The sequence below is a fragment of the Zootoca vivipara genome, chromosome 2, assembly GCF_965207765.1.
Source record: "Zootoca vivipara chromosome 2, rZooViv2.hap1.1, whole genome shotgun sequence".
Taxonomy (NCBI): Eukaryota; Metazoa; Chordata; class Lepidosauria; order Squamata; family Lacertidae; genus Zootoca; species Zootoca vivipara.
The window spans coordinates 46507230-46534025 of NC_142584.1; the positions used below are offsets into that span (position 1 = coordinate 46507230).

Genomic DNA, 26796 nt, shown 5'->3' on the forward strand with positions numbered 1-26796 from the left:
TCTCCACGTAGGTGGTCGGCTGAATTGGCCTATGCCAATCAAATGCTTTTATTTTTGGGTGCAGTCCAACAAATGCCAAAAAGCATTATGAAAGGAGTTAATTTCCACTTGTTTTTCCCTGTGGCATTTCTTCTGTGTAATTAACTACGTATGGCAATTCATTTCACATGTTCATGTTTTAGCATTGCAGTGCTGTCACCCAAAATGCGTGAGTCATGATGTGGAAAGTTGTGTGGGATCGTGTGTGGGATTTCTCTGTACTTCTGAATGTTTGTGTGTGTGTGTGTGTGTGTGTGTGTGTGTATGTATGCAAAAAGTGTACACAAAAATACAAATTTCGCTTGAAAGATGCATGCAAAATGTGAGTAACAGGATGCAATGTCACACAAAGGATCTCTCATTGAATGGCAGTGAGACTGAAAGGAGGCCGAATTAGGTGCTCTGTGCAATACCGAGGTTGTGAATTTCATCCTTTGTATCATTGTCAGTACCCACTGAGTTTTGAATAAATAGATAGTTGAGGGGAATTTGGAAGGTTTTGCTTAGGCAAAGCCACTTTAGGAATTTTGAGAGATGGTAAAGCAATGTTGTTCCAATATTGGGTTCAAATATTACTGCAAGAGATATTTAAGAATGTTGGCCACATCTTTAATTGTCACAGCAGTTCAGGTGAAGCACCAGGAGAAACATGTGCAGGAATTTCAAGGGAAGACGAAAGATGTTATTTCTTAGGGAGATTTCAACCATCTCTAGCTGTAATCAAGCTGGTAGAGTAGCTTCTGTCATTCATGCCCTGCTCAGACTAAATATTGCATCGTTTGTGATTTTTTGGTTGAGTCTAATAAAGGTATTACTGTGACTTTGGTATTTTGATATGTAAGAAGGTATATTCAATAAGGCTATGTGAGGTGTAGTTTGCATGGATTTGCATTATTTTAAGTCCCGTGCCGTAATTTCAGATGAAAAGCAAGGGTGGGTGTGATAGTCCATAAGAAGAAGAAAAAACCTCCACAGTACAAAGCATCAGTTTAAATCATATAAAATCCAAATATATTTGGGGGCACAACTTAGCCTTACATCCTTTGGGAGGGAGGTCTTGAGGCAGTAAAATGATATATATATATTTCTAACAATATATGCAAAGTGTTCCTTATTCCAGAAAAAACACACAACCCACTCTAAATTTTATTTGGGAATCATTTTCACCCTATTATTGATCTGAAATCTATAGTTTTTAATGTCCATCAAAGTTGTTTGGTGTATCAAATTTGGTTAATGTTTGTTTTAATAATACTTATAATATAAAAATGACTTATAGAACTAAGATAGAATACATTTTTCTGCTGTAGAACAGGGTATTTCCACAATACATTGAAATATTATCACAAATGCTGCTCTCTTAAAAGGATGTGTGATCAGCAAACTGACTCCTGTGCTCTGACTTGCTTGCTTAATTAGGCTGACTTCCCTCTACCCTTTGTACATTTTTCATTCTTAGTGTGAAATAGACAATCTACATCATATTCTGACCAAAATGGTCAATACCAACACATAGTGTAATCTGGATTTCCCTGAAATCTTAGAAGTACAAAGGCCTCAGTTGAAGAGTGACATTTAGATAGTGTTATATGGTTGGAGCAGGAATGTGAATGTGAATAGTAAAGGGAATTGATCGGAATTCAGATAATGATGATGCCTGTCACATAGTATATTTTCTAGGGGAAAGAGAGTGGTGCACTGCTGTCAGCTAGTATTTTGCACAAGTTAACATAGCTGTGATTCACATTTTTAAAATACACATGCCATTTCTGTACATGACATGTAAGAGAAGCATAGGGACAATGGACATGGTGTAGTTTACTAGCTGTTGGTTATTATTTGTTTATTTTTTGTGAGGAAAGCAATTGCTTTCCCCAGTCCTCTGGCTGGGAAGAGTTTTAAGTGACTGCTCTTTCCTGCCTTTTTAGCAAGACCATTAATCAGCAGGAATTAGCTTTCTGCAGAACCACAACTTTGACAGCTGGTTCACTATTATTTTCCATTCAGCAAGTTCTCATTCATTCATTCATGATTGGTACTCAGCCCGAGTCCCTTGGCATCCCTTGAGACCTTCGCCATGCCTGCAGAATGGTAGTTTAGTATACAATGGAAGAGATGCATTGATGTTTTCCCTGTAGACCTACAGGCTTCTGGTTGGAGCCATAAGGAAACGAGAGAAAAAATTAGCCTGTGTGTTTGTGTGGCTGTGCTCCAGTAAATATTTTGATGCATCTGCTGCCAGCTCTGGTCTGAGGGAATCTACCTAGCATTTAAATTTTGATGGGGAGCTGTTTTGAATAATAAGAGTGCAGCCGGCTGTGAGTCAGTGCATGTGTGTGTTGACTGAAAGGGGGAGAAAAAAATCTCAAAGCTTAACGCTTGCTGAACGCTCAGCTGCAGTGCTTTGCTTTTCCCTCCTCCTTTTTCTCCGAGTAGATATTCCAAACAGATTTTTTTGGGGTGGTGGTGTTTCACTGGGAGGAGGGAGGGGAAGCATATTTTCTGTAACCCCTCACCCAAGTAGCAGTTACGATGGGTGCTGTAATGGGCACGTTCTCTTCTCTGCAAACCAAACAAAGAAGACCCTCGAGAGGTAAGGATAATCTTTCCCCTTTCCCCCCTTTCTCATGTGTGTTTGCAAAGACTGGATTTTTGCACTGGGCATTTTTAAAAAAGCAAAGCGAAGCATGTGCCACTTGCAACTAACAGAGCTACACACTGATGGTTAGAGGCAAATTCGCGCTAAGGGGGGAAATGACAGCGAAGGGTGTGCATGTGTGTGAGCTCGTCGTTGTGTGTTAGCGGTTGTAGAAGAGGGGAAAGTGGGTGGCTTCAGGGGTTGTGTTGGAAGCTGCTTTTTGAAATGTTGTAAACCTTTCACGCAGACGTGTGTGAGGAGGAGAACTCGGCAACCTGCTGTGTGCAGTACACTCGCGGAGGAAAACCTGTTTACTCTCGGTCCCATGCTGTGTTCTTAATTTATTCGTTTGCCGGGGGGGGGGGGCTAGCAAGGTGGCAAAATATTTTCCAGCTGCCTTTTGGGGTTGCTGAAAGAGAGAGAGAGAGAGAGACGTACGCACGTTAATTCCCTTAATCGTGTGTAAGCCATGCAGCCAGTGCATGTCTAATGTTCATCATTTGGAAAGGAAGACGAGAGGGGGATATACGTATATATTTCCCTAAAGAGCGGAAGTGAGAGAAGAGAGGGAAGCTAGCAAGCAGAATTTCAAAGATCTTTCATCTTCGTCTTCAATCCTTAAGTCGGCAAGACTTGCCATCTAGCATGCTAATATTCCAGGAAGTCTCCAGCGTCGAAAGTGGGTGGTTTGTTTGCTCTGTTTTCTCAGTAGGGTTAACTCAGCATCACAGGAAGGAAAGCCGAAAGTTGGAGGCACACTAGGGGGGTGGGGCTGAAGTACAGCGCTTGTACGTGGAGTTGGAGAGGATGAGTCGGTGTTTGTGCGTGTGCGCGCGCCTCTCTGTGTTAAAACTCTAGGGTTTTCTTCCTTTCTGGAACCAGAACCAGCATTTATAATGTAAAAACTACACGTACTGGATCACAGCCTTTGAACAGGATCTCCTTCCAATAGTTTTTGGCAGATTTTTTTTTAAAAATAACTTTTTTTCCTTGTTTTCTCTGCAAGCCAACTCATTCTGCCTTTCAAATATCAATAAAGGAGAAGTGGGGAAATCAGATCCTAAATGCAAACAATTGGATGATTTATAAGGCAATTTATGTATGTATATACTGATATGATACTTGGATACCATTCAATTATCCAAGTCCTTTCATCGGTCAAATGCAATGGCTGTATCCAGCCCAAACATCTTCCCACAAAAGTCTTTTTGTAGATTGTGACTGCAATATTGTTCTCAGGTTACCTAAATCCTGTAGCTGTCAATGGGATTTCAGCGGCTTATCTGTGTGCAGAATGACTATCTCCCCTCCATGAAAGTTATTTATTTGAGGGCTATAGTTATGGGTTAGACACACCAAACCACATATTCAGTCTTTGGTGAAAGTAGAAGCAATCCATTGCATAGGGGAGCACTCTGAAGGTTTATTGAAATAATTGTGCTTGTTGTATGACTATGAGGCTTTCCAAAAAGCCTAGTTAAAAACCTGCTAGAATGCAGTTCTGATTTGCTCTGAAATCATCCTCTGTAATATTCAGATTGACTTCAAGTTCCAGGCTCTAGCTATTATTTACAATATATTCCCCCTTAGTTTGCAACTTAGTTTGGTCCATCAGTTTGCTGTACTTCGGGAAGCAATTTGACATTGCTTGTGGTCACTAACTATTATTTTTTAAAGTGACTTGTGGTAGTTAAGTGTCCTGTGGATGTCTGTGGGTGGTGATCTTTCAACTGCAAGTGTCAAAAATAGTTTTCCAAGAGCAGTGCTTGAACAGTGCTAATGGAGGTGGTCACTTTGTTCTACTGATCATGATGCAATTGATTCTAAAGCAGGTTGGAAGCATATTTGAGCTTCTCTGATATATATATATATATATATTTACAGCTAGGACTGGAAAGAATTGGTTAGTCCCTCCTGTGAATAGAGGAACACATTATCTTTTGATAATGTCAATTAGTAGAATTTATAACCCAATAAATGAAACCAGTTTCTGTAAGCTGTCCAAGTAAGTACTGTAGTCTCATCTTATTGCCTACAAACTGTAGCCACTCACACTCTGGTTAAGTATGAATGATTGATGCTTCTCACATAAACTACTTGGCAAACTACTAATATAATTCTGTCATAAAAAAGACATAACCAATATAGTAATCACTTGTTTAATTAGTAATAGTAATAAGTGGTACCTCTAGTTACAGACTTAATCCGTTTCAGGGTGCCGTTCGCACCCCGAAAAGTCAACAACTAGAGTGCCTCTTCTGCGCATGTGCGCAGTGTGATTGAGCACTTCTGTGTGTGTGTGAAGCGCACAGATCGCTTTGCATGTGCGGGCGGCGAACCCAGAAGTAAACACTTCCGGGTTTGCTGCGTTCAGAAGCTGAAAGTCCGTAACAAGAGCGGAATGCAACACGAGGTATGACTGTAACCATTTTGGCTGTGAGTCCTAGAAGACCTGCTCCCTGAATTGCTAGCCTCTTTCTACCTGGCCTGAGAGGGCAGCGCCCTAACTGACTCCAGATACAAAAGAGGAGGCCGTTGAAAAGTCCAGATACCTTCTTGACTGTGAGTCCTGGAAGACATGTTCCTTGCCTTCTGGACCTTTTCCCACTTGGCCTGGGTGGGCAAGGCACTGGCTGGCTGGCTGGCTGGCTGGCTGACTGACTCCAGCTATGAAAGGTGAACCTGCTGAACAGTCTTGGGATGGGGTATTGTATGGGGTTTTTCCTTGCTGTTGTTGATGTTAATTTTTTTGTATCCTTATTTTTTAGAAATTTTGATTTATATGGAGATTGTTCAGTACATGGTTGTGTACTTTTTGATGTGTTGTATATCTTGTTTATGACTACTTTTGTTATGTTTGTAATTGTAAATTGTAATTTTCATGTTGTAAGCTGCTTTGAGCATGGTTTTAGTAGAAAGGCGGGATACAAATAAGATGATGGTGGTGATGATGATGATGAACCAATATCAGTCACACTTAGCTGTGTGGCTGCTGCTGATTCAGATCATACCCACTGGTCTATGCAGGAGTATCAGTTTAGATTTGTGGCCAAATAACACAATACATTTATTTGGTGTACAACCATTGCAAGTATATTTGTGGAGAAAGTCATACACCAAGGCCTGGGTCCAAAGAACAGAATGCTCAAGGGAGATTTGGCCTTTGCTTTTTCTCAATAGCAGCTCCACCATGCTACATAGTAAAGCTCTTTTGACACTGTGGGGGAGGTTCAATAGCAGTTCACAATGTTGCCTAGTAGAGATCAAGTGTTCAAAAGCATGGAGTCAAAAACTCCTCTAGATGTAGCCAACCTCAAGTAGTTGTTTGGACCAGGTATTGGTTACAGTGGAACCTCGGTTTATGAACACCTCGGTTTATGAATTTTCGGTTTATGAACTCCGCAGACCCATCTGGAACGGATTAATTCACTTTCCATTACTTTTAATGGGAAAGTTCGCTTCAGTTTATGAACGCTTCAGTTTATGAACAGACTTCCGGAACCAATTACACCCATGTTTCAGTTTATGAACGCTTCAGGTTGAGTAGTCCGCGGACCCGTCCGGAACGGATTAATCCACTTTCCATTACTTTCAATGGGAAAGTTCGCTTCAGTTTATGAACAGTTACTCTGCGGACCGTCTGGAACGGATTAATCCACTTTCCATTACTTTCAATGGGAAAGTTCGCTTCAGTTTATGAACGCTTCAGTTTATGAACAGACTTCCGGAACCAACTGTGTTCATAAACCGAGGTACCACTGTATTTTCTATAGCAACAATAGGGACTTCTGCTCTTCCTCATTATACTCTGAGAAATGGAGTCATTGCTTCATGTTCTTTTGGCATCATTACTGTTACCTTTTCTTTGGGTGCTGCAAATATTTCTGTATTTTTAGCAGCTCTTTAGCAGGTTTTCTGACTTGTTGCAATTCTATTTTGTTAATATCTGTTCATATCGTTAGACTAGCAATCTGGGTCGATCTAGCTAGCCAGTAAGGTGTCTACACAAAGTGCATGTCCCTTGTAAAAGAAATATTGGTGCACTCATTTACTTATATCTGAATTGTTATCAAAGGTAGCAGTGCTACTTGTCTTCCCCTTTTCAGGATTGTAACTTGGGCTTGAACTAGTCTAGTAAATTTAATAATAGTCTGTTCTAATACATGCATCATTGAACTGCATTATTGAACTGAAGAAATGGGTCAATATTTTAGTGCCTGAAACTATTTATTTCTTAACATTTGAATCCCTCTATTGTTTAAAAAGGAATGGCAGACACAAGGCAGGAAACACCATATAATATTAAAAAGCAGATCACACCCACCTATTATCACTCACAGCAGTGATAATAAAACCCTAATATTACTATTAAAAAGCAAGGACAGGTTCTGGGAGCAGCCATCAAAACTGGATCAGCATTGAGAAACTGAACCAGAAAAGAGGACACTGACAGTACTACTCTTGAACTTATCATCACCTCAAGGCAAGAGTCTGGTTGAAATGACTAAGCATTGCTCTTTTCCACTATTCTATAATCCTGTGTGTGGTATTCAATGGCACTTTTGTGCTAGTGCAAAACTTAGGAGGTTGGGGGAACTTCCAGAACAGATTCAGCAGCCACATGGGGGAAGGAGAGGGGGAGGTTGTTCCACTGCACAAGGAAAAATACAACTCTAAGCTTCCTATTCTTTGATAGCACATTGTGATCAAATAATGGTCTAGAACAGATCAAGGATGGGAAACCCATGGCATTATAGATGTTGTGGGACTTGAGTGGCCATCAACCCCAGCCACCATAGCTAATGATCAGGGATGATGGGAACTGTAGTCCAGCACCATCTGGAAGACCACAGGTTCCCCACTCCTGCCTCAAAGACTGGAAAGTCACACTATTTTTAGGAGCAGATTCTGAGGCTAATAAATTAAATTCATATGAGGGAAAAGCACAGCAGATTCCACTCCTGAACCATGCATATTGATTAGAACATCTGGAGAGTCTCTCATGTGTACAGCTGCTTGAATGGGGACTCTTTAGAAATTCTAATAAACATGTATAGACTGGGGGCAGAGCCTGCAGCCAGGATGGCTTTTTTGCAGACGTGTGTTCATTCCTGGAAGGCATACATGAAAGGGGTTTATGAGTGCTGAAGAGTAAGAGTGCTGGAACAGAAAGCTCTAGTGGGGTGGAATCAGTTGGTTCAGCCCATACTAATTCTAGAGTGGATTTAGGTACAGTATCTCCATCAAACATTTAACTGAAGATTACATAGGTACTTCTTGAATATGTTGATTCTCTCTGCCACTTTCAGTTTTTGCTTTCATTTTAAAGACCAAAATTATTATTATTGCTCATCCAAGTTTAAATGCTTATCCCCTGTCAATGTTCCCCCCCCCATTTTTTGTTTTCTTGGCAATCCTTATATCTATAAAAATAGCCAAGTTCTGGGCAGCACACAGAGTGTTGAACCATTTATGAATACAGATTACTATGCTTCTGGCCAACTGAAAAACATATTCTTTTATTACTTACGTAGCCTTTCTTTTGGGTAACATTCAGTTTATTTGGATTTGTTTATTTTGGATTTACAAAAAGCTACATGGATACAAATTTCAACAAACACCCCTACTCCCAAGCATGACATTTAAGTCCTTTCACATTCATACAAACCCTGTAACTTGCCGCTAATGTTATGATTTGATTGTATTTATGTGTCAATCTGATCCACTCTAATTGATGGCTATCAGTGTCTGTGTACACACCAGGGAATTAATGGGTTACACAGATCCATTTTTTCTGTCTGCGTTTTTGTCTACACATGAGCACTTTTAATTGCTCTGTATCTCACTGTTTCAAGTCCACAATAGTTGGTAGTGTTTGATGGGATGCATTTGAACATGGGAAGCTGCCTTATACCAAGTCAGGCCATTGATCCATCTAGTTCAGTATTATCTACACTGACTGGCAGCAGCTGTCCAAAGTTTCTGGCTGGCGTGTCTCCTACCTGTAAATGCAAGGAATTAAACTTGGGACCTCTTGTATGCAAAGCAGATGCTCTTCCACTGAGTTGTCACCCTTCCCACTTTGTGTTGTTGTCCCCTCCCCTCAGTTAGTACTTACACACACACACACACACACACACACACACACACATGAATTCCAGAAAACTGAGGTCCATGGTGGGCATGCATGCAGATATTTGTCACTGCCATGTTTCTTCTAAGATACAAGTTTTCTGATATGCCAGATTTTCACAAAATGATGGGTTAAAAATAATGTTAAAAATCTGTGTCCTACCCAGTTCCACCAGCAGTTCACCAAGGAGTACCTTCCCAGTGGAAGCAGGGGGTATGGTGATGGATGACACAGCAAAACCTCACCACACACATAAAAAAATTTCCACCCATGATGCACTTCAGTGTGTCCACAGTCAGGTAACATGCAATTTTCTGTTGGATTCCACCCCCTCCCTATGACTTTATCCATGGATTGGGAATATTTAAATTAAATGGGGGGAAAGTGCAGACTGTCACTTGGATGGGAACAATGTCATGTGGATGATGCAAAAAACCATGCACACATGGGATGCATTGAATCTGTGTGCACACGGTGTGTACACAGCCCATAAACAGAAAAAAGGATTCTAGTTTTCCAATAATTTTGTCACCCTTCTGATAAAATCCACATGCAATGTGTACTCAATCAGTTTTCTGTATTGTCCCTTCATTTTTACCTCCACTGAGAAATAGAAGGTGTCTAACTAACTATCCATTGGGGACACGGGTGGCGCTATGGTCTGATAGGCTTGCCTATCAGAAGGTCGGCGGTTTGAATCCCCGCGATGGAGTGAGCTCCCGTTGCTCGGTCCCAGCTCCTGCCAACCTAGCAGTTCGAAAGCACGTCAAATGCAAGTAGATAAATAGGTACCACTCCGGCGGGAAGGTAAATGGTGTTTCCGTGCACTCTGGTTCACCAGAAGCAGCTTAGTCATGATGGCCACATGGCCCGGAAGCTGTCTGTAGACAAACACCAGCTCCCTCGGCCAGTAAAGTGAGATGAGCGCCACAACCCCAGAGTCATCCGTGACTGGACCTTACGGTCAGGGTTCCCTTTAACTAGGATCTCCAGGATTCAACAACACACAGTTTTGCCATTCACAGATTAATTATCTCTTGGCAGCTAATAAAGCACATTATCCCATTCTCCTTTTAACAAGATCAATCAGGTATTAAGTAGAATATTATGTTCTCTCAAGGTTCCAAAACATAAGAAGAGCCTTGTTGCCATTCTATTTCCCACACTGGTTAATGGATGGCTATGTAAAGGCCACAAGTAGGAAATGAGCACAGCACACTCATCCTACTTGTGTTCTTCAGCAACTGATATTCAGAGGTATGCTGCCTCTTATGCTGCAGGTAGTATATAGCCATTGTGGTTAGTTGTGACTCCATGAATTTGTGTAATTCCCTTTCTATAAAGGTTTTAGGTAAATCTCCTTTAAAGTTTGTGGCCGGCTAAGTTGAGGGAGCAAATGCTCCCCTACTCAGCTTCATTTGGATAACTCTGAGTGCTGATCCTAAAAGAGAGGAGGAAAATATTCTCTCTATCCACTTTCTTCATGCCATCCATAATTTTATATAACATGTCCCACACCCCTTAAACTAAATAACTGCAAACGCTGTAAACTTTCACCACAGAGAAGTTGCACCACTCTTCCGGATAAGTCTGGAGTTTTGTTGTGCCCCTTTGAGCGCTTCAGTAGCTTTTTTGATACACAATATTTGAAGTGTGGTTGAACTATATATAGATTTGTATATAGACTGCCATATAGACATTTTTATATTCAATTCCTTTCCTAATGATCTTTAGCATGGAATTCACCTATTTCACAGGTGCCATACACTGTCAACAGTTTCATTGAGCTATGAACATCTCTTTCCTGATTAGTCAATATACTGACATAAGATCATCATGTATGCTTAAACTAACCTCTCTCCTCACAATCTTTCCAGCACAACCCCTTTACCTCTTTTGCACATGTGTTTGATTTGAAGTAATATGGTAAGGTAGGTAAAGGCAAAGGACCCCTGGATGGTTAAGTCCAGTCAAAGGCGACTATGGGGTGCAGTGCTCATCTCACTTGAAGCTGGTGTTTGTCCATGGACAGCTTTCCAGGTCATGTGGCCAGCATGACTAAACTGCTTCTGGCACAATGGGACACTGTGATGGAAGCCAGAGCACATGGAAACACAGTTTACCTTCCTGACACAGCAGTACCTATTTCTCTACTCTCTCTGGTATGCTTTTGAACTGCTAGGCTTGCAGAAGCTGGGACAGGGCAATGGGAGCTCACCCCACTGCATGGATTCAAATTGCCAACCTTCCAATCAGCAAGTCCAAGAGGCTCAGTGGTTTAGACCACAGAGCCACCCGTGTCCCTTTGCACTAATATGACACACCGTTAATTCATAATCCTACAGGAGATCTTCTTCAAGGAAGCACCTTCAAAATGCTTCCCAAACCTGTCCAATATTTCACCTAGTGTTGTTACCACATGACGAGTGCACTAGTTATGCCTATCCCTATCACAGTTGTCATCACCTTCCAACTCATGAAGCACAATGTCTTCTGTACTTTGGAAGCTTCCCCTGCATTTTAGAACCCTGACTTTCTAGGGTTCCAAAACAGGTGGTGAGCCTCTGCAAGTCCAGTAGGCTTTGTTCCTGAGAAGTTTACCTTTCATGAGTTGGTGGAGGGAGTTGTGGGGAGTGAGTGCTAGTGCACTTATCTCCATTGACCACTTTTGGTCGGTAACTTAACACTTATAATGCCTGAAAAGTGCAAGAAATGTAATTTCTGCAACCTCTCTGACCATCAACATTTATGAACCTCATAAATAAAACTTTGAGCATTAACATAATCTAATACAATTTGGGTGTCTGTTGGCAGATACCGGTATGTTTGTTGTTAAAATGTAGTCTTCAGAACTGATACTTTATTATGAGCTATTATTGTCAACCATGTTTGAATAGTTTACACATGAGTTCTAAATTATTGGGCAAGAAATATTAATGTCATATGTTCTCATGCTTGTATGTCCTGATAGGTTGATGATACACTCCTTGAGCTATGGGAAGGATTGCTCCAGATTGTAGTGTAGCCACTGTAGTCTCTTCCACACTTCCCTTTTGCATGTATTCTGAATGCATGGAGTGGAATGGGGATCAAGGAGTCTTTACGGCCAGCTCTGGGAGGGGGGCAATTTGACAACTCTATGCAAACTGTGCAGGATTGAAATGGCCTCTGTTTGCCACTCATATTCATGGTGGAGTAGTAATATTCTGAGAGTAGTAGTAGTAGTAGTAGTAGTAAAGAAGAGATGCTTGTTATGTGTAGTTCCCTCTTGTACCCCCTCTTTTACTGTATTAAAAAAGCAGCTTTATTATTATTGCTTTTAACTGTATAAAACTGCTACCAGTATTGCTATTTTCCCCTCCCTCAAAGCTTCTAGAATGACAGCACCGCTCTGCTTTCTAGAGAGGAAGTTATTCTACCTTCTATGGTAGATAATGACAACCTCATAATGGTGAGGCAGGTCCTACTGTGTTAATCTCCACATGAACAAATACTGTTGGAAAATGGATAAATCCCAACCTCAACAGATGGCACAGGTTTAGATTTACATAATATTTTTGTTAAATGTTTCATTTTTCTACAATGGACTGATCTAGAAAATATTGATTTTATAGTTTTGCACATGTTGATTAGAACCATTGTGTTAAGTGGCGTGCTAAAAAGAATTGAAATTAAATTATATTTTTTATTTAAAAAAGCAATACAATTATGTCTTCATGAGTGTCATCACATGCTGCCTAATGTAATGAACTGTCAGAGTAACCAGGCTTCTTGTGTATATGCCAATTCCGTTTATGTTGCCGTAGTTGAAGTTAGTGTATCAATGAATGTTGTGGTGTGTCAACTGTACATCCTAGATGTCTGATGTTATCACTCATCTGGGTAAATGTGCAGGCAGATGTGTAGAATGAGTAGGAAAAGACTGAAAGTTAATAATGCTCCTTTTAATTTCTATGACCACATTCCTTTTTTAAACTTCACCAAAGTGTCCATATATGCTTAGCAGGACTTCTCTTTTTTGTTTGAAACAGTAGTCCTTTGTCTTCTATATGCACCTTCAAGGGTGGGTGCTTTGGAGATTGTCCAAGCTGCATTGAAGCCAAGACCATCCTGCTGCCACCACCTCTCAGTTCAACCTAACTGTTGAGCAAGAGGAATTCCCAAGAGTTATGGCTCAATTTTCAATCTGTCAGGGGTCAACAGCCTGCTATCTCACCAGTTAACTGGGTGAGTTCCATCTGTTTTCCTTTTAACCCTCCCCTAGGTCTAAGCATGACTACCAACCTTCTGGTTAACAGCCAGACACACTTACGCTTCTTCAAGGCTTCAAGGCACAAGCAAGTTATGTGCAAACCACATATTACCCAACTGTGGATTTTGAGCTTTTGCATATGGCCAATCATCTCTACCTTTGCTTTTTATGTACTCTTTTCCTTATCAGCCATCTGACCTTTGGATAATACTGACAGCTGGTATTAGTAGCCTTAGGGAAGCAGGTTATCCAATGTTGACCCTGACTTGAGGGCCATTTCATACATTCATTTGAGCTTTAAAATAATGACAAAAAATAGTGTTGAAATTTTGATTTAAGAATTGTGTCTCTATTGGTGGAATCTCACTTCCACAACAGTAGATCTACAACTACCACATCGCAAAATTAAGTAAGTAAGCATCCTAAATATGTTCGCTAAGAGTGGCTGGGGAAAACTAGCCAGGGTAGGGTAATAACAATAACAATTGTTATTTGGTGCCATTGAAAGTTGGAGCTTTTCAGTCAACACTCTTCTATGTTCATCAATGCCATAAGTGTAAATCTATGTGGTAGTCACTGTGGCTACACAGAAAACTGTAAAAGTGACTTGAGTACATCAAAATGAGGTCCTACACTTTTGTGTGTGTGTTTGGTTGCTTGGTTGATTTTAAAAGAGTTTCAAATTTGATTGATGCATGCTGTATATTGCAGAGCAACCTTTCCAGTTTGCAGCTATGGCCACTATTATTGAAGTGTCTGAAAAGTAAAAACATGTCTAGTCAGAGTGTGCAGGCAGTTATATGTGCATGCAAATGGAATTTGCTGACCAGATACGTATCAACTAATATATTGTTGGTGAACGACTCTTTGTGTGCCATGTTTGAAAAAACAAGTGTGCCTTGGGGGGAAATCAGTCACTCTGCTTAGCAATGTCATTAGTTCATCATGAGCTTAAACAGAAACACTATTTCTTTCAACGGATGTTCATTTCTTCAAAGGATACTACTACAGTACAGCATTTGAGAAGCTGTTTCTCAAGAAGGGTTAAATACTGGTAGTTTTGAGCTTTCTGTGTGAGATGACTGCAGAAATTATATCTGAGCGGTTGTGCTATCATTTCTAATCATCTTCAACATGGATCAATGCATGCATATGGCTTACCCTAGCCCTCCAAGCTAAAATGCTGGCAAGCATAGGGCATTTTTCTGAAAGGAACAGTATCCAGGCGATTCCTGAGGCAACAATACTTGACTTTGCTTCATTTGCATCTTTTCATTAGCCAATCCTGCCTCTTCAAGTCTTGTTATCTTCCGTGATGATGAATGCAACAAACCCACAGTACCTACATGGTTAAAACTCGTATGAATGGTTGACTGCTTTGTTTTCTAGCCTTGTTCTGTTATTAGTATTGCAATTCTTTTTTCAGTCATAATCAGCAGCAGTGAAGGTCAGCGTGTCTAGGCTCTATAATCTCTCAGTTATAATTGTCTCAATCCCAAACCAGAAAATCTGGGATGGAAAGTTGTGTTTGAGAACCCAGGAGATCTAACACTCATACACCTGAACATGAATAATTGCAGAAAAGGCGGGGAGTGGAGTACATGACCTTGCTGGGCCATTTGTTCTTTCCCTCCAACATTTATTTTACTTTTAATTTATGATCTTCATGTTGTTGCATGCCACACCTTTCTCCGAGTGGTGCAAGATTCCAGGGGTTCCAGGTGCTTACCCAGGGTTCGTTTTTCCTTTGGAATGAGATGCACCAGTGACTGTGGTGTCTTTAAGATATATGGTTTATTTACACATTTATGCGACCTGAGCCTGCGAAGGAAGGGCTCACAGTGATCAACACCCCAAAAGGTTCTTGTTTCTTGCCTCGTATGGATCAAGGATTGGATTACGTTACAAAATACGGATTTGTTAGACCTTGAGGGATATACAAATAGATTCGGCTGGCATGCCTATCTGTGCTATAACAAAATCCATACTGGCTTTAAAAGTCATGTATTTAGGGGTCCAATTTTGGAAGTATGGAACCGTAATAAAGCTCTATTAGAAAGGAAAACACCATGGTGGGTTGCTCCCTTAAATGTCTTAGCTATACGAAAAGTGAACATGGATAGGAAAGGAATTATGTATGAGGATATTGTTGTAAAAACGAAAGATGATTTTAAATTAAAAATTTATGACCAGATTAAGGATAAATTCGCCGGTTGGCTACAATATTATCAAGTTAATGATTTATTTAATAAGGACAGGAGAGAAATTGGTTTTGAAGCAAAAAAGTCAAAATTTCAAATCGAATTATTGGAAAATAGTCAAAAATTATTATCAAAAATGTACAATTTACTACTGGATTGGTACACGTTGGATGAGTTGACAAAGGATTGTATGATCAAATGGGCGAGAGATTTCGGGCACAATATACCCACCGATAGCTGGACCAAATTATGGAGAGAACATCTAAACTTTACGGCATGTACTACTCTTAAAGAAAATATAATGAAGTTAGCACACCGTTGGTACCTAACACCAGTAAAATTATCCAAAATGTATAGAAATCAAAATAAATGGTGTTGGAAATGCGAAACATCGGTGGGAGAATTCTACCACATGTGGTGGGAGTGCAAAAAGGTTAAAAAGTTTTGGGATTTGGTTTACAATGAATTAAAGAAAATTCTGAGATACACCTTTCCCAAAAAGCCGGAGATTTTTTTGTTGGGACTTTTAGACAAAGAAATAGCAAAAACTGACAAAAATTTCTTTTTGTACGCCACTACGGCGGCGAGAATTCTAATAGCCCAGAAATGGAAAATTAACGAAATGCCATCAATTAATGAGTGGCAGTCGAAACTTCTGGAATATATGGAAATGGCCGTACTCACCAACAGAATCCGGGAACAGGATGAAGGAAAACTCAAATTGCAATGGAGTAAATTTGTTGAATATGCAAAAATTAATTATAAAGGTATGAAAACGTTAGTGGTAATAACATAACTCCCACAATGATACATATATAATGAATTAAATAATACGATATGAGATTGAAATAACTTACCATCTACTGGAAGGAAGGAAGTCGCGCTGTCAATCTTGATGTATATAATGTTTTTTTCTTGTATGTTTGTTTGTTGGAAAATCAATAAAAATTTATCATTAAAAAAAAAAAGGTTCTTGTTTCTCCCATAGCCACAGCCTTCGAGTACAACAGAAATCAAGCATTGTTCTGTCTCCCACCTGCCCAGTCTGCCAGCTTCTAGTTTCTAGCTCACATACCTCAAACTACCAGTGAGTTGAGGGAGGGAGACCCACCCATTTGTCATCTGGCACAGAGCCACTCTTTGTTAGCTTAATAAAAGTAAAGATAAAGGACCCCTGGACGGTTAGGTCCGGTTGAATGTGACTATGGGGTGCGGTGCTCATCTCACTTCAGGCTGAGGGAGCTGGCATTTGTCTACAGACAGCTTTTCGGGTCATGTAGCCAGCATGACTAAACCACTTCTGCCGCAACAGAACACCAAGATGGAAGCCAGAGCACATGGAAACGCTGTTTACCTCCCCGCCACAGTGGTATCTATTTCTCTACTTGCTCTGGTATGCTTTTGAACTGCAAAGTTGGCGACAGTTGGGACAAAGCAACAGGAGCTCACCCCGTCACACAGATTTGAACTACTGACCGAGCAGCAAGCTCAAGCATCTCTTACTGTCAGAAAGTTCTTCCTGGTGTTTAGTCAGAATTTCCTTTCTTTTCCTTGAAGCCATTGGTTTAAGTTCTACCATTCGGAACAGGGGAAAACAAGCTTGCTCTGTCTTCCATGCTGCAGCCCTTTAGATATTTGAAGGTGTTTGGTATCAAAAAATCATTTAAACTCTAAAGCTCACATCACCTTTCTAGAAGGCTTTAAAATGATTATGCTGCCACAGCTACCCTACCTTTCATTTCTTAAGCCTCATTTTCATGGCAGAAAATAACCCTCTATATCGTGGAGGGCCGCTATTTGTCATCTCAGATAGCAGTGTCTTTCCTTGAGACACCAACCAAACTCTTCATGAGGGGATTGGGGTTTATAAAGCTGGCATATTTTTAGTTATAGGGCAAACAAGCAATAACTAGCTTGGGTATGAGATATTGCTACCCAATGAGAAAGAACACTGAAGTGTAGTATAACTCTGTTTCATAGTTTTTCCTTTTCTTGTGAGTGCATATTTTTTAAATCACCATTACCTGACAGGGGCCAGATAACATTGCTATAGAGATTGGATCCAGCTTTGCTGCCATTGCTGCTGTTTTGTTTCAGCGAAGCAGGCTGAGGCAGAGCACAGCAGGCAGCGTCCCTGCCTGCCCTCTCCAGCTGCCCTGCTTCTAGGGGGGGCAGCTGCCTACCCCTGCCCCATGGTGGGTACGCCCATGTGCCCTTTCACAACACCGAAAACCAGTTGCCTCACTCTGCCTAATGATGGGCCTGGTTGTTTATATTGTAAAGTTCCATGCCTTGGGTGGGTGGGTGGGTGGGGAGGCAAGATATCATGTGATGCTAATTTGTTTTAATGACAATATATAAACAAGACTAATGGGACTTTATTATATTTGAGGGGTGAAGCAAGAAACTCTTTGGTATGGTTTACATATTGCAGCTCTTACGTGTTAAAACGTGAGTGAAGTTCAAGATTACTGGACCAGGGTATGCAAAGAGAATTCATCAAAGAGTCTCGAAGGCCTTGGGAATTACTCAAGTTCAGAGATTCTATTAACACCCACACAAAGCAGTAGATTTGATTTCAGAATTGTACAAGTGTTTATTCCTGGATACATTACAATATATCTGTTAAACTGGTGAAGGCTTGGAAATGGAATTAAATACTGGGCATATGTATAGCAGAAACATGTGATCATTTGATGATAATGTTTTGAGCAGATGGTCTGTAACATCTGTGCAGATTTGACTCAAGTGTTAAAAAAGGGGGGCAGTGAGGTTTTTTGGAAAGGATATGTGGTATCTGGCACTGATATTAGGCAGAGTGAGGATAAACAAACTGACGCTTAAAGTAAACATGACAATGGTGCTCCTCCTGAGTAAAATGGCAGAAAAGGAATAAGGTTTTCAACCTTTCTTGCAACTCAGTGTTTTCCTGGATGTGGGTATGAGTCTGAAGCTCAAGTTTTAGCAGCGACCAGGAACACCTTTGCACAGCTGAAAACTGGTGCCCTAAATCTGCTCATTCCTGGAGATGTCAGGTCTCGTCCCGGTGACACAAGCCTTAGTTACATCTAGTTGAGACTATTATAACATGCAAAACATGGTGGTGCTTCTGAATAGGGTTCAGAAACTGCTGCTGGTTCAGAATGCTGCAGCCAGACTGATGACTGGGACCAATTGTAGGAAACCTGTGAGCTCTATGTTGCAACAGCTTCACTAACTACTGGTTCATTTCCAAGGTGCTGCTTCTATATAAAACTCCAAACCTAGGTGGAGAACCTGTTGAGGGGTAATCTGTTGAGGATCGCATGGCAATGTGGGGTGGGTCAGAAGCAAATGGTAGGCAGCCGCAGGACCAGAATCAAAGGTGTATGGTACCAGAGTAAAAAGTGAGCAGGCCACCTTGTTCTCTCTACCTCTCCTTCTGCTTTTTTCACTCCTTACAACTCTGCTGTAATTAGGCTGAGGGTCATATAAAATTAGGCATGGGCCCAGGCTGAAGGTTTTCCACACCTTCCATAAATTATTTGAGACATGTGTGACAGATCCCAGATAGCCCCCCCCCCTGTATTTAACCCTTATGTCAACTTATGAACAGAGTGAATCTCGGAATATTTGGAGAATGCCTAGCCTCAGTGTTACCTTAATACTTGATGTGGATTACAGGTGGAACCTGTTAGAAAGAGTCTTTTCTCTTTCTCATCTGTTTCTCAAGTGCACTGCATGGTATCCTTTCAACCAGCCTGTGTAAAATCTGTGTTCATACACAGTCCTATCAGTGTGCTCCTGCATGACCCAGCACAGAGGTGGAGGTAGGAAGAGTGGTGTGTGTGTCCCTCCCTGTGTAAAAATCTGTGTTTATAGCACAGCCTATGAACCAATCAGCCTGCCTGGGTGCTGGGGAAGTGAGGAGGAACCCAGATACCACCAGCAGTTTTTCTTCTCAGCTTTTTGATAGGGCTGAGAAATTTGGAGATTGCTTTTGGTTCAGCTTGATGCAATACCCAAAAGACCAAAACCATAGAATGCTAGAGTTGGAAGGAATGCAAGGGTCATCTAGTCCAACCCCCTGCCATGCAGGAATCTCAGCTAAAGCATCCATGACAGGTGGCGATCCAACCTCTGCTAAAAAACCTCCAAGGAAGGAGAGTCCACCATCTCTTGAATAGCTCTTACTGTCAGAATTTTTTTCCCTGAATGTTTAGTCAGAATTTCCTTTCTTGTAACTTGAAGCCATTGGTTTGAGTCCTGCCCTCCAGAGCAAGTGAAAACAAGCATGCTCCCTCTTCCATGTGACAGCCCTTAAGATATTTGAAGATGGCTATCATATTTCCTCTCAGTCTCTTTTTTTCAGGGCTAAACATACCCAGCTCCTTCAAGCGCTCCTTGTAAGGCTTAGTTTCCAGACCCGTAATCATCTTGGTTGCCCTCCTCTGCACACATTCCAGCTTGTCAACATGCTTCTTAAATCGTAGTGTCCAGAATTGGGTATAGTATTCTAGGTGTAAGATTATTTAATAAGATTCTTTAATTGTAGTTCAGAGATAGCTCTGTGAGAAATGCAGGTGGACTCTGTTCTAAGACAAAGTACTGTATTTTCTTCTCACTTGCATTTCAACTACCCCATCCCCATGTAAAACTAGCATTTCAATTATGTATAGCAGGGTCAATCACATCATTTCAGCATCCTCCTGCAGGACCCAGCACAGAGTTGTAGTTAGAAAGAGCAGTATGTGTATATATTTGCTATTCCTTATTGCTCTGATTATCCATTGATCAGCTTGATCTCACAACCTACTTGTGTATGCTCCTGTCTTGTCATCTTTTGTGAAAACTGGCCAGTTGCCTTGTGTCATATCTGTGTGGCTGACAGCAAAGGCTCCCTTGCTGCATCTCTGCTCCCTTTCTCCTACACCAGCCCAGCAAAGCCTCCCCATTATTTATCAAACTTGGCAAATGTTTGAATATTTAAAAGCCAACATGCTTCTTTTATGACTCTAAAATAACCCGGGGTGATAGTTTTTTCTCCCCATGTAAATTGTGTGGGGGTGGGGGGAGAGTCATGCCACTGCCTGGAGGAGCTTCCCCAAGATAGGAATAGCGGGGGTGTTGCTGTGGGACTGAAGTGACTGCTTTGAACAAGTTGACCTTTTCCTGTTAACAAATGCCCAGGGCTCCAATTCACAAAGGGTAGGTGAGACAGTTTAGTATAACAGGCTAATCCACTTGAGGCATGTCAAAGCATTAATGATTAGTCAGGGGCAGGTCCCTTGGGAGTCAGCTCCAGCTACTTTTTTGATGTATCTCTAACCAGATGCTTCGAAAGGATTTTCTCCTGCACCAGAATGCTGTCCTGTGACAAAATCCCAAATCCCAATCAGATGGCTCAGTATATTAATTGGTTTTACACTTTAGCCCTCTTTCTGATTTTTTTTCTACCATCCTATGTCTTTTGCTTTGTACTTTCACTGCAGCCAAAATGAATTTGCCTCTTGATATTCATGAAATGAAATTGGGTATTTTCTCTGCATCAGTGAATAACCTGTATTTCAGTTCATGTAAACGTTGAGCTGAATTCATTACTTCTCATATTTGCTTCCAGGAAAATTTGTTCCTTGGCAGTTTGGCTTCTTCATTATTTCGGGGTACTTTTGTTTGTTATTGTTAGCTTTTGTGGTTTTATTTTTCCTTAGAATTATGTAAAACCTGTTCCTTTATTTGGCCAAGAGAAAAGCTGAATGGGAGACATGATAGTGGCCACCAAATATCTGAATGACTGTCATGTAGGAAGATGAAGAAGATTTGCTTTCTGTTGTTCCACTAATGGGTGGAAATGGCAAGGAAGCAGATTTTGGATAACAATTAGGATAAGCTTTCTAATGGGAAGAGCTGTTTGGCTATGTAACAGGCTGCCTGGGGAGGTAGAAAGCTTTTTCTCTTTAAGCAGAGGATAGATGGGCCATCTCTCAGGGCTGAGGTAGCTGCAGATTCCTGCACTGGAGCAGGGGGATTAGATAATTTCCATCATCTTTTCCAGCTCTGAAGTTTAGTGATTCCCTGAATACTTTTGCTTTCAGAAGTTCAGAATACTTACATACCTTCAAAAGCAAAGACGGTATTCAAAACACACAGCCATGAAATTGTTTTGCATTCCATGACTTTTATTATCCATAATGTCCCTAATTGCACACCATGCTCAGTTGATAAGAGTATGAGACTATTTTTCTCAGGGCTGTGGGTCTGAGCCCTCCACTGGGCTAAAGATGACCTTCGTGGTCCCTTTCAGCTCTACAGTTCTATGATTCTATGTTGTCCATTCAAAATCACAGTGTTCCCTTCCCCCATCTCTTTTCAGTATATTGCAGATACTGTATGAGTAATTGTTGCACATCCTATATGTTTATTATTATTGATAATTGGCTTACTTGCCGGCCAACTTCTTACCCATTCCTAATTTTTTACTTCCTTCCTAATTTGAGGCATTCACAACAGGTCTCTGTGTTGTGTCTGTATTCTTCAGAAGCAGAAAACCATAAACAATGCTGGAGTAGTGGCCAGTGTGATGAGGTGGAGCGATGGACAATGGTATCACTACAGCTTACCAGGGCAGTAACAAGGTTGGGACTGTGCAGATGCATCAGTCCAGCCAATCTGCTACTCCTGTCAGTGCTTCTGCACAGCCCTGACCATGTCACCACCCTGCCTGACCTTTCTCCCATCTAAGTAAGCTAGACTACTGCGAGGGTGCTTCTACCCCACCACATCAGTCGCATCTTCAGTTAGCTTTTCTAGTGCCCTTTCCTTCATCAGAATAATTGTCTCCTTTTGCCCTGATCACATGGCATGTGCTGCCAACTTCCAGAATTTCAAAGAGAGCTATAAGAAATGAGGAGCATGAATATTGAAAAGAACAAATAAACTGCTGAGTATAGAATTAGCAGATGTGCACTTTCAAATATTATTTAAATCCAAACATTTGAAGATAGCATATTTGATGACTTGGTGTTTGCTTTGAATATTTGATTTAGAACAATTGCTTTCAACAGTTCTTATTCCAATTGTTGCACAGGTATGTCCTTTCAGCTGATCCCTCTACTCCTTCATATGCATCACGCCCACCAGCCACAATCAATTCTTATTGTTACCTACTTTTACAGTATCATTTATTATTATTATATTTATTTATTTATTTATTTATTTATACAGTCAAACCTCAGTTTACGTCTACCTCTGTTTGCGACCACTTCGGTGAGCGACCACCACAGAGCTGGAAGTGTTTACATCCGGGTTCCGTGGCGTCGGATGCACAGACGCGATCTGTGCAGCTTGCGCATGCAGTGTGCATGCGCTGAAGCGCTCTACCAGTATCAGTGCTTCACGCATGCGCAGAAGCATGCCTTCGGAGAGTGACCGCTTCGGGGAGCAACCGCCTCTGCGGAACGGATTGCGGTCGCAAACCGAGGTACCACTGTACTCCGCCTTTCCCCCTTCTGCTTAAATCTGATAGGAAACTGGTCATCAGAGTTCACCTGCTCAACTTTGGTTTGATAAAACAATACTAGAACTACTACATCAGCTGCCCATAGAGGGTCAAGCCAGGTTGATTGGTCGGTTACTTAGTTATTTGTACCCTGCTATCTTCCCTGCAGCCTTCCAGTGTGGTAAACAAAAATGAAGGCATTATGGTAGGAAGCATCCTGGGGTGGAAGGTTTAGGTATCTGCAGGCCCAGGAAAGCTAAAGGCAGTCAGACAGGAAATATATAGCTAGGTGAGGCAAGGATTCAGGGCTGAGTTAGAGACAAAGTAAAGCAAATAGAAGCACAAAGAAGCAGGTGCAGTGTTTTTTCTTAAGGTGCTTTCCAAGGCACTCTAAATGGAACCTTTGAGCAGCTTGTCACAAACCACTTCATGCTTCTTTTTACAAATGTTGATGAGTGGCTGTGGTAAGAATTCACCTCTACACTAACTTGTTCGTTACCCAGGTGAGGAACAACGGCCTTTTGAATAAACCACAGAACCAATGAAACTTTTTTCAAGTCCAGTATCCAGATTTAGGGACCCAGTGTTTATTATAGCTATTGCAGTAGGACAGAGCTCACTCAACTCAACGTGCCCGTTGAGAAGGTCTGCCCTGAGGCACTTCAGAACAAAAGCTTATATAGTAGTTCAAACACAGCAAACAAAGAATCATAAAACATCTTCACATACTTCAGGAAAGGCTACAGGTCACGAGAAGTAAAACATGCATGGCTCCATACTGGTATCTTCACCCCCGCAATCACCTTGGAGTGGCCCCGATGCACCAAGACCATTTGGCCATTTTCGGATGTCTGGTGTTACCCTGGCAACCGAGCCTTCAATGAGGGAAGAGCATCATAAAACCCTTTTCCTGGGTCTTGGGTAGCTTCAAGGATAGCTTATTTACACTCTGGTGCTAAAACATCCTGCCATTTGTACCACTTTCAGAGGTAGATAAGGAGAGATGGAATGCAGCGTAAGAGGGGGAGACTCACAAATGCAGAACACACAAAAATCAAGCCTGATACATTCTGAAAGGTTAAATGCAATTAAAGTGAAACATTGAAACTTTTAAAATAATAAAAATATACACCTGGGATCTCTAATTATTATATAATGGCTAAAGCCACAAAGAGCAGAAAAAACCCTCTTGCCATCACTACCCTAAACTTTGATTTATCTCATTTGCTTCACAACTCAAGCAACCGTCTATCTATAAAGTGTTACTAAGTTGCAGCAACTATTTCTCCTGTTTTTCACTGAAGCATGGAACATGGAAAGCAATTTCCAAATTCAGTGTGACTTTCAAATGCTTAAATGTGGTTTCTACCTTTTGTTGCTGCTTGCTATATTATTACTGTGGTCTTTTGCTTGTCATTGAATTCTTTCCAACATGCATGTTTCTTTGGTGCTTTTTCACTGCACCTGATACCTGAAGCTCTCTTCTACCACCATCTTTTCTTTGATTGGTTCTCACCTGCAGGAGCCTTTTCTCATAGGAATGTTATACCTATGCTCTGTGTTCTTATTAAAACTTACTTCTTTTACAAAGTTATGCATGCTCTTCATCAAAGGACACAGTTGATTTCCTAAAAGAAAAGAATATGAAATGGCAGTTTCACACTTTGAATTTGGGGCATCACATTGTAATTCAAGTGCACAAAATCATCCTGTCTAGATTTATCCTTGAAAAACATGTGAGGCACATTTTGCACATGTGGAGGACAGGACTTTTGTATTTTGATGACTTAAAAAAGAATTATCAGTTCCCTCTTTCCAATATGTTTTGTGCAGCTGATTCCTCCCAATACCTATATGAGGTTGTTGTGCAGAACAAAATACCTTTATTCATTCTGAAAACAAATAAACACATGCATACAGATGCTTCCATATTTAGTTTTATTATGCATAGCTTTAGCCCAATGTAAGCCATGCTTACAGCTGCCTTGTGAGGTAGACCAGCTGTACATACTTCTTTTAGGTTTTTTTTCTTCTACCACTTCGAGGGAGTCCAGAGCTCTGAGCCATCCAGAAGTGGTAGCAAAAATCTAGAACCCTCCCATCACTGGGAGCAAGGGCAGCCTGTGTTCCTCTTACCTTCTTTTAGGGAAAAATAAGGAGTGTAACTTCAAGTAGCTTTGCTGTTGCTGTTTTTATGGGGGCGGGGAATATTTACTAAGCAATAAGGGTCGAAGGGAAAGCAGACAGAGACTTTTAAGAAAACAAAATATTAAAAGTTACAGGTAGGTAGCCGTGTTGGTCTACCGTAGTCGAAACAAAATTAAAAAATTCCTTCCAGTAGCATCTTAGAGACCAACTAAGTTTGTCATTGGTCATTGGTATGAGCTTTCATGTGCATGCACACTTCTTCAGATATAATTGGTCTCTAAGGTACTATTAGAAGGATTTTTTTAAATATTAAAAATCTTGCTATCCTACACTAAGACACTTGGAAGATTATCCACATCATGCACATGTAGAGGCTACCCATTTAGAGTCAGTGTACATTATCCTTGGTCAAAGGAAGTGACAACTAACAGGGGGAAATATTCCCATGTTATAAATGCTCTCAGATCTGGTGGGTCAAGAGTGACAGTTAAGCCTACCTCTCCTAAGAAAGAGAGGTAAAAAAAATTGAATTCCCATGGAAGGTTTCTGGCATGGGCAACTTGAATGTAGGAGCTAATTAGAGGAATTCTAAAGTAGCAGGCACAAGAGGTTGTGTGTGTTCTCTGCACCCACCTATCCTTAAAATTTAGAATGGATGATGTCTGCATGGGACTAATGAGGTGACACTTCAAAAGGCTTTCCCCCAAACAAAAGGAGTGGTTATCAGGATAGGTCTCTCCCTGCTAGCATAGGAGATTGCTGCAAAACATAGTTACAAATCAAGTTCTGGGTTCTTCCAATAATAACCTCAAACATCAGTTACCATGCACTGCACACTTATTCTGTGCTACTGCTGAGCATGTATTTCAAGGTTTGTTTGTTTATTTGTTATTCTGCTGTATACCTGTAGATCTCAGGGTGGTTCCCAGATGTCTCTTCTCTACATATTATTATGTAATTTTTGTTTCCTTGAAAAATCTCAATAAAAACCAAACAAATAATATAGAAAAAGTGAAAATATAAATATTGAAATTTATTATTATTATTATTATTATTATTATTATTATTATTATTATTACATTTATAGTCCACCTTTCCTCCAAGGAACTCAAAGTGGCATAGGTGATTCTCCATTTACTCATTTTATCCTCACAACATCCCTGTGAGGTGGGCTAGGCTGAGAGATAGTGACTAGTTCAAAATTACCCAGTGACTTTCACCATTGCAGAGGGATTTGAACCATAGTCTCACAGCTGTAGAAAGTAAATGGAAATAAGAGTTAGTTGGACATTGGCTATAAGACATAGCTCTGAACAATAGGTTGCAAATAGGGAACTGGAGCGTTCATTGTTGGCATAATGATAGTTATATTGATTCCACACACAAAAATGTTCTCATCATGTTTCTTTGCAACATTGATAGAGTGCATCTGATAGAGCAGCAGTGATAATAGCAGGTCAGAGTCAATCCTTCATTATTTATTCGTAATTCAATTTATATTTCCATTTTGACTGCCATAGGTTATTACTGAGGTTCTTTATCTTCACTGAGAAATTACTACCGTAGATGCTCAGTTCCAAGGCCTGTTAAGCACTTTATACCTGCATCAGGTGTATACATTTAGTTACTTGTTATAAAACATAGAAAGGATGAACATAGCTGCCAAGTTATCCCTTTTTTTAAGGGATTTTCCCTTATGCTGAATAGGCTTCCTCGCGAGAAAAGGGAAAACTTGGCAGCTATGGATGAATCTTGGTTCTCACAGGTGTCCCCTACCCCAACCACTGAAGTCTGGTCTTCAGTCACACTAGAATGAGTTTGTAAAACAGACTGTACTTGTTCTGATGCATAGGAAAGGCTATTTTAATGTTACCTAGAAAACTAGGTTAGCAACAAATGGAGTGTACA

General features: G+C 40.7%; 1 protein-coding gene across 7 annotated transcripts in view; it reads left to right on the forward strand.

Moving 5' to 3' along the window:
• KCNIP1 (potassium voltage-gated channel interacting protein 1) overlaps positions 1-26796 on the forward strand; it is a 566415-nt gene that overhangs the window by 233667 nt on the left and 305952 nt on the right. The window contains exon 1 of one of the 7 annotated variants that reach the window (XM_088661794.1): positions 2125-2632. The exons of 4 other annotated variants lie outside the window; for them this stretch is intronic. In XM_088661794.1, coding sequence (XP_088517920.1) covers positions 2572-2632 — 61 coding nt within the window. In that variant the 5' untranslated portion in view covers positions 2125-2571. Of the gene's footprint in view, positions 1-2124; positions 2633-26796 lie in introns of those variants that run through there. 2 more of the 7 variants (XM_035105223.3, XM_060271728.2) reach the window with 2 other exon arrangements.